Consider the following 8,622-nt stretch of genomic DNA (forward strand, 5'->3'; position numbering starts at 1 on the left):
GGAATGTTTCAAACCCAAAGGTTTGTCTTTTGAAAAGGCCATGGTTGGGAGCAGGGAGACCAAAACAAAACCAGCTTTCACACTTCAACCAACCCCGCTCCCATCCTTCCGCCAAGGTGAAAGCTCTTGAAGTCAGACAGAGAGGACATTACATAAAGATGAACTGAGATGACCTACCATTACCGTTCATTGTCTAATGGTAAAAATAAATAATAGTCCTCCTACATCATCAGTAGTACCAATAAAAAAACACCCACTCAGGTCACAAGGTCAATGCAGAGTGGAAATAGATGGTATCAGAAGAAAGGGTACTCAAGACAGCAGAACTGTACACAAGTTCACTTTTATTCTCCAGAGAGACAAACACACATTCATGTTGAATATAAAACCTTGGTTAAATTCATGTATACAAAATTCCTCACAAAAATGAGCCATTCTGTCCTTATGATAGCTGAAACACTGACTCTAGCCTTCTATGAAAAACATGAGTCGTTGGATGTCATGAGACAACTATTTAAGCTTAGACTGAATGCATTCACAAAAAGCTGTTCAGGATTATTTTGGTTGGTTTGGAAAGTGGTGGGATAGCCGTCAATGAAGGATGCCGCCCTTATGGTCTCAGAAACTGAAATGGTTCTTGATGTCCTTGATCTGTTTCATCATCTCTGCTATTTGCTCTCCCCTAGAAAAAAGGGGGGGGAGATGAACAGTCAAGAATTAATGAGTAAAGTATGTCATTATTTGATTTGAGCTAATCACACAACAGAGATTGTGGCTCCGAATCTGAAATGTGTGGTGTGCAAGGGGGCAGAGTGGTCTATAGTTGATTGATGCGATCTTTGTACTGGGTAAATGAAAGGCTAAGTTTGATGCGTTGGTCCACCAGACCTTTCCGAGCATTGGGTGGAAGTGTATGGGAACAAGATTAGCGCCACACCAGACTGGCAGTATGCCCATACTCACTGCTCTTTGATGACTCCCTGGACACACTTCCTCTGGTGGGCATTCAGGGCCACAGTCGCTCTGGACGGAGTCACTCCTTTGTCCATTTGTTTCTTCTGGTAATCCATCTTCATGTTCACCTGAAGAGACACAGGGTCAACCACTCACTACAGTAAACCAATGTAAAGAGATTTCAACACCGTCTACATGGTCTGCTATAGATAATGACTCAATTGACAGATGATAACTTTTGTATGGGTTTTGTGTGTTTTTTTTTTTTTTTTTTTAAATGGCCCAAGGCCTAAAATGATGATAGAGTCTTCTGTGGGCAGCTCACCTGTTTGATGCCGTTTCCTAGGTGCCGCAGCTGGTCATTAATGGCCTGGAGCTCCTTCTTCATGTCCTTCTCACTGTCCGACAGAACAGGCAGCTGGCTGCGTAGACTGCCTAGCACCTGCTTCACCCTGGAGGAGAGAGAGAGAGAGAGAGAGACAATTCAGAGGAGGAGAGGCTGAAGTACTAAACTGGGCCTCTCATATCTGTATGGCTTTATACACTCATAGCACTTCCATTTGTCAGTTGCTCTAGACCTGCTTAGCTAATAATGTAAATACTTTATGTGCAAATGTGAAAACAAGTACTGAACCCGCTGGTTTGACGCTTCAGACTTTAAAAAAAGGGGCATTGTCCAGTAGGTGTTACCTGTTCATGGTGGCTTCCTGGCGATACTTGGCGTCCTCATACTTATCAGCCAGCCGCTCTGCCGCCTCTCTCAGGCTTTTCCTAGAAGTTGAATCAAACACAAACCCCATCAATTATGAATATGTCCAATGTCAATTAAATGCACGGTGATGCTCATTCCTTCTCATATTATGGGTCTGTATTCTCTCACTTTACTTCACGTGCTTCCGTTTGGCACGTAATCGCATCACTTGCTACTGCTGAAGGTCACATTCAATTACAATAATATGACCTCAATGAATAATCATATTAGTTGTACACTGGGAGCAGAACAACTGTATCTGAGACGTTACTAAACTTTTTTCCTTTTGGCCATTCTTCTGTTTGACGGCTATTTTGAGTATTTATTGCCATAACTGTATGACATTGCTGTCATTGTATTGTCAGAGGGCCCCTTCCCTCCCTCTGCTGACCCTGCTTTGAGTCATCATGCAGTGCTTGTCCCCTGTCTTTTACTTCATCTGTCTCTTTCAAAATAAAAAAAGCAAGAGTATGGCTGGTATTGTTCTGACTAGCATGCTATTAACTAGTGTGACAGTATTATGGAAAAGCAGAGTTATAAGGTAGGTGTACGGACAGCCTTTGGTATACAGAGCTGTGGGTACGAAGTAGAACGTTTCTTGGGAAGCTTCGGGGTCACTGTGTTACCTATCCTCTCTGCACAGAGACAGGTCCTCCAGCTGCTTATTCTTCTGACCAGTCAGGAGTTTCACCCTGCAACAAACACACCAATCAGAGAGAACACCACTTCACATTCATTTGTGTGTGTGTGTGTGTGTGTAAGAAGTACATACTTAGTTTGAACCATTGGGTCTGTAGCCATGTGTTAAACAAATTGTGTGTGCATGTGTAAATGTGTGTGTTTGTTTGTACAGGATGTGGGGTGGGTGTGTGTGTACAGCACACAGCCTTTACCTTCTCTGCATCTCCTCACGGGCCATGTCCTGTTTGAGGATGTACTCCTCTCTGAACACCTGAGTGGCCCTGCTGAGGAGCTGGAGACACTCTGGGGGAGGGGACGACGTGTCCTTGTCCCCCGCCCTGACACACCAGACAACAGACCAAGGAAAGAAGTCAGTTGAGCTTATTGTGTTTTTAATCCTCAATCATTGTTTATGTGTGTGCTGTTGTACTCAACGGCTGAGATGTCTCTATGTGCATTTTAAATGTGTCAAATAAAGTCTTTCTCTCTCTCACTCACACGTGCATGCGCACGCACGCACACACGCAAATTTAACTTGATGGATGTATACTGTGTCACCATGGATTTGTTTACACAGATCTCTTCCAGAACAGTTTCAGGTGAGAGTGTCTCACCTCAGCATGAGTGGATTGGTGGAGCTACGGGCCAGGATGTTGCGGATGTGCTGCTCGAAAGAGTCGTCAGCCAATCCGCGCAGAGGAGAGTTGACAGAGCCCACCCCCGGGTGGGAGCACAGCAGGGGAGGGGAGGGGGGCCGAATGGAACTCCTGTATAAAACGCACACAGACGATTTAGGTTCGAGAATCTTTAAAATTATAGTTTATCATCAATTCATACATTCAACTTCAGCTCATCTCCTGAATTGACTGGATTAAAATGGAACCCATTAGAAGTCCACACTGAGCCATACAGTAGAGGCAGCAGCAGACACTCGTAGGTGCTGGTGATGCAGATCATGGTGGCTCCAAGAGACAGGTCTGACACGATCCAAAAGCCTCTCACCGGAGCAGACAGACTGTGACCAGAAAAAGAGAGCAGACCTCAATCGTTTACTTCACAAGCCCAAAAGCAGTTTATTCAACACATTAGCATTTAGCATTAGCATAAGAGGGGCCAAGAATCGATTTGTGTTCAGACTTTAGCGGCGTCCCAATAGTCTTTCCTCTATTCCTCGTCTCCTCACTCACCTTTCCAAACACATCGGAGGAGAATATCTAAGGGGTGGAAACCTTGGCTTTTCCCCTCCAATGTGTATTGAGAAGAACATGAGGAGGAGGAATAGAAAAGAGACTACTGACTGATGTATTGAAACAGATTCCTCTACCTGCTACTGAGGGACCTGGGGTATTAGAACAGATTCCTCTACCTGCTACTGAGGGACCTGGGGTATTAGAACAGATTCCTCTACCTGCTACTGAGGGGCCTGGTGCAGAGGATGTGCTCCACCATGCAGCGGTGCTCAGCAGCCAGCTCCTGGAGACTGTCCTTGTCCTCCTCATCTGGAACAAGATGGGAATGAGAATAATGGAAGAACGAGAGAAAGAAGGGAAGTGCACTAATCACCTCGAGAACATTTTCTTGTTCTTAAATTGAATTCCAAGTAGCCTACTGCCGAGGTCTGTCACTGAAGTTAGAAGATGACATGATTAGAGCATCCCAATTTACAGTGTCAAAAATTAGACTGAAAGTGCTGATGAAATGACCTGCAGTGCTGCCATCAAGACTTTCTCAAAAGAATGTTGACTTTGTTAAATTATGTCTCCCTACATTATATCGCAGCTTAATTGATTTTCTCCGTTTTCATTTGTTCTGGCTGGCATGTTGTCATTAATTATTTGACCCGGCCTATTGTCAAACTAGTCTTCGCATGATTAGCAGCGGCCTCTTCAATAGAAAGGATTCCAACGGCACTTAGTTTAGCATTGTTGAAGTTACATGCCAAAATCTTCTCAGAGAAACTTCAAACAATGTTTACGCTTGAGAGGATTTTTTGATGTGCATTCTATTGAAAATAAAACAATCACAGTCTCTATAATCGATTTGCTCAGAACTGGAACTGTTTCCTCTTTGTGGACTCATACACAGCCTCTTTGTTTTGGTTTCAGTTTCACCAGCCAAGCTCTCCCCTTTTTGGACGGGCACTCGACCGAGTGATTACTAGCTGTGAACTAAAGGTTGCCGGTATACTAATGGAATCCAGGAAGTATGTGACAACTGTTCATTGCATATTATTGCAAAACTACGTCGTTAGCGATTACAATAAAAACATGTACTAGTTGGTCTAGTGTATAGCCGCTACTAAACTTTTGGCATGCAATTTCAACAATGCTAAACTTAAGTACAGTCGGAATCCTGTCCATTGGAGTGGGCGCTGCTAACTGCAAGCATGTGCTGTGGTAGCAAAGTGGAGAACGGAGAACCGGAGAAGCTTTCACTACTGCCCTATGGGGACAACTCAGGGTAAGATGATATTTCACCCCAAAAAAATTAAAATAGGCTGAACTATCCCTTTAACACACTAACATGTAGCCACCACTTTTCCATTGAGGGCTGCTGGTTGGCTGTAGTCTTTTACTCACCTGACTGGAGAAATTTGTGCAGTTTGTTGAACCAGGTGAGGCCGACACTGTGCACTCCTGCCTCATGTGTACAGTGGTATCTGTGCTGGCACAAGGGGTCTGTAAACAGCAACAGATAGAACTATACATATGCAATTCATTAGCATTATTCGACAAAATCAGCCAATCGGACCCGCCTATGTACCTCTGTGAAGTCTGATTGGGCAGGTAAAGTCGGACTCCACAGGCTCCTCCTCCTCCCCTGCAGCAAGTTTCAGGGTGAGCTCCAGCTCCACACACTCAAACACGTATAGAGACGGGATGGCCTCAGAGCCACGGATCCACCTCTCCACTGCCTGCTATTCACACAGAGACATGGGACTTCTTAATGGACACACCAGGGGTGAACATTCCAAAATGCCTCGTCTCCCATATTTACACCAATCAGCAACACATGAAGGGATCAAACTCTAACCCAACACATGACAGGATGAAAGCCATCATCTGACGGTTGGCTGGCGGTGAGGTACTTACTCCTGTCTCCTCCTCTTCCTCTGCCTCCAGCACCACGCAGTGGTAGAGGGTGCCTGTTTCTGTGGCGATGACCAGGATGTTGGGCATGCAGGGCAGGCAGAGCACAGCACAGGCATCGTAACCATAGTTATCCTCCGCCGCCGGGTACATGGGTAAGGGCCCGATAGGCTTACTGAGGCTCCCAGTACTGAAAGACATAACCATATAGGGTCATCCAATCAGCTTCAATTTAAAAAGAAAAAAAAAAAAGGTTTTATTGTTGAGCGAGAGTGGCTGAAGATGTTGGTGAATACGTTGAAAACACTTGGTTGGCTGAACTTGACCCTGAACTTATCATATTTTATCAATTTGAAATTCGATGAGACATAAACTAGTAACATAATAAATAATTATGAAAGCTAACCTGCGGGAAAGAAACATGCATGGTAAGCTTTATAGCATTTAGCAGACGCCTTTATCCAAAGTGACTTACAACAAATACATGTTGTTTAAGTAAGTGAATCATCTATCCATCAGTCATAATAAGATGAAGTAATCAATGCTCAGACCAGGGGCCATAGGCAGTCACAATGCTAGAAGAAGGAAAAAATACTTTATTTTTAAAATTATTATTATTTATTATTATTAACAGGAGAAACTTGTACAGGGGGGTAGTGGGGGTGAAGAGGTTAATTCAAAATAAATCATCATTTGATAAGTGTGTACAGGACAGGGCAGACTTACCTGTGTGCTAGGCTGGTGTAGCTCAGGTAGGTCTCTCCGTTCTCATAGAGGATGTAGAGGGGGTACACCAGCATCTCCTCCTTGGAGCGCTGGCCTGAGAGCTGTCTGGGAGCGCCCGCCACTGGCCCAAAGTCAAACGCCACAGCGATCTCTCCCAGAGAGGCTGCATAAGAGCGTCTGGAATGGGGGGGAGGGGATACAGAGTTACATTTCCTATTCATCACTTAATAAAAAAACAGAGGCTCTTGTCATCTTGGATTTATGAATGAATGAATAGACTGCTCCTAACAGGGTTTAAAGGTGGCCAAATAGGTCATGTGACTTACCCTCGTGTGTGAACGCTGCTGTCCTCGTCTGACTGGGACACAGAGAGCCCTCTGGCTGGAGTCTGGGGCTCCTTCAACCCATAGAACCTACACAGACCAACACAGCATGAAACCTCACAGATTGGCTGAACGATCCCCACTGCACTACATGTCTTAAGTTGTTTCACAGTTTTTAGTGTTTTTGTTTTGTTTCGAATGATCGCTGGAGAATGATGTAAAGTTTGATATGATGCCTACGTCACAGTGTTGTAACCAAAAAAAAGAGCAAAAGATACAATTCTATAAAAATAACCAAAGAAACATCAAAGCTATACCAATGCACCTGCAGAGATTACAGACATAATTTATCGACAATGAGTCAAAAGATGCTAAACCAATGGCACACAGATCCCGAGGTGTGTGTTGTTCACCTGATGGTGTTGTCTGAGGTCAGCAGCACCAGGTGGGGCTCCTCTGTCTCGCTGGGGTACCAGGCTGCCTGGCGCAGCGTCACGGACGCAGAGCTGGTGAAGAAACGCTCTGCCACCGGAATAGTCCTGACAGAGAGGGGAAACACGGCTTGACTCAGCACAGACTCCTTCATTACCCTGGAGTCTAGAGTCAGCACAGACTTGGAGTGGTGCAAGAAAGTTTATTTGTACTACTATAAACGATAATGGGATCTTCTTTGAACTCAGTAAGACCCTGAACGTGGAACGGGATGGGGTTCCTTCCTTCCTCAAACCTGTCCCCTTTCCCTTATGTGCACGCATATTTCATACAGAGAAATAAACTATTTCACAAGTGCTTCCTGATTGTCAGGGTGGGATCCCTGTTGACACGCTCTTCAGATCTATAAAGGAACCTGAATCTTGTGAGAAAAAAAAAGTATTAATAGCAAAATGTATTATTATAGGTGTTCTGACATGAGAAAAGCCTAAAAGAGAGCAGTCTAGAGAATGATTCAACAAATCACTGACTGGCTACTCACTTGCAGTTGACTTCGCTCCGTCCACCTTCAAACTCGGACCTCTTGCCCCACCGCTGCGGGAGTTCTAAAACGGTGGCACCCCGTAGTCCAATGAGCGCTACATGATATTGCGTTGGGCTGAGCAACACTTGGCATACTTCGAACCGTGGCGGATTGATACACAACAGTGTCTGGTAGATGAACAATCAAGGCAGAGTATAAGTATAAATAAACATGGATGACCATGATGACATCGGTCTGGGTCTTTAGAGTAATTGGCTTTGTTGGCATGATTCATGGAGGCTATGGTCTGGTTGAGAATGTATGGAGTGGCAGCAAGTACGAGCATTACATCGTTGAAAACAGCTATTAAAATCACAACAAGTTAGAAGCTCACCCGAGGGAGAGAAAACACACTAATGTTGTTTAGTTTAGCTATGGTAGCTAACGTTATTGCTCACCTGGTATTTCACGCTCTCCAGGCTGTCTGAGTTGAGCTGCCTCAGGTTGGTTGTGTAAAACACACTGTCAGCGTCATTCCATACGAACAGGTCTCCATTCAAGCAAAATGTAAGGTTCTTTGCAGTCCTCCTACAATTCGCTTTGGGTTCCAATTCAAGTTTCTCCCGTAGTTTATTGAAAATATCATGACATGGTAACTCGCTTCGCCATCGCTCCCCAGCAAACGCCGCCATTTTTCTTGTCGATTGAAAATGACGTTGCCTAAGCGCTGATCCAATCATATTAGTAACAAACTCCTGCCTATTGCCTACAGAACATATGGGCAGTAGAGTGCACTCTGATGGGTAGGTACGTTAAACATTATACTATGCTACTTTTTCCACAACAGAAAATGATTAGCTAGCTACATTGCAAATTCAATACAAATGTCCAGTCAACTCAACGTGGAAACAATTGTAACATTCCACTTCCCACAAGCCAAGAACAATTACTGTACATCACTTTCTTCAACTATAATAAACACGTTAACAAAATGATAATCTAATCTACGGCATCATTGCGTTGCTTCCACCGTGCACCTTGTGTGTTCACATAGTGTTCAGTATGATGCTTGGCTGAATGTTTGCATAGATGCTGTAAAGGTTATATTGAGGAATAAAGTTATACCTTTATTTTTCATCAGTG

The 8,622-nt window shown here is 44.2% G+C and overlaps 1 protein-coding gene across 2 annotated transcripts; it reads right to left on the reverse strand.

Annotated features, from left to right (window-relative positions):
- Nucleotides 1-324: 324 nt before the first annotated feature.
- Nucleotides 325-8,171, reverse strand: nup88 (nucleoporin 88; the record flags this gene model as incomplete). Of its 2 annotated transcripts, none has more annotated exons than XM_083665022.1 (17): nucleotides 325-682; nucleotides 964-1,082; nucleotides 1,280-1,406; nucleotides 1,645-1,725; nucleotides 2,332-2,397; nucleotides 2,599-2,724; nucleotides 3,001-3,153; nucleotides 3,297-3,401; nucleotides 3,795-3,885; nucleotides 4,966-5,064; nucleotides 5,150-5,300; nucleotides 5,479-5,665; nucleotides 6,202-6,378; nucleotides 6,528-6,614; nucleotides 6,938-7,063; nucleotides 7,498-7,667; nucleotides 7,938-8,171. In XM_083665022.1, the coding sequence occupies 17 exons, from the start codon at nucleotides 8,169-8,171 to the stop codon at nucleotides 619-621; spliced, it is 2,163 nt and encodes a 720-aa protein (XP_083521148.1). In that variant the 3' UTR covers nucleotides 325-618. The 2 variants fall into 2 exon arrangements, with proteins under 2 accessions (XP_083521148.1, XP_083521147.1); XM_083665021.1 differs by having other exon boundaries at nucleotides 5,150-5,303.
- Nucleotides 8,172-8,622: the final 451 nt, after the last annotated feature.

The sequence above is a fragment of the Argentina silus genome, assembly GCF_951799395.1.
Source record: "Argentina silus genome assembly, chromosome: 2".
NCBI classification, from domain to species: Eukaryota; Metazoa; Chordata; class Actinopteri; order Argentiniformes; family Argentinidae; genus Argentina; species Argentina silus.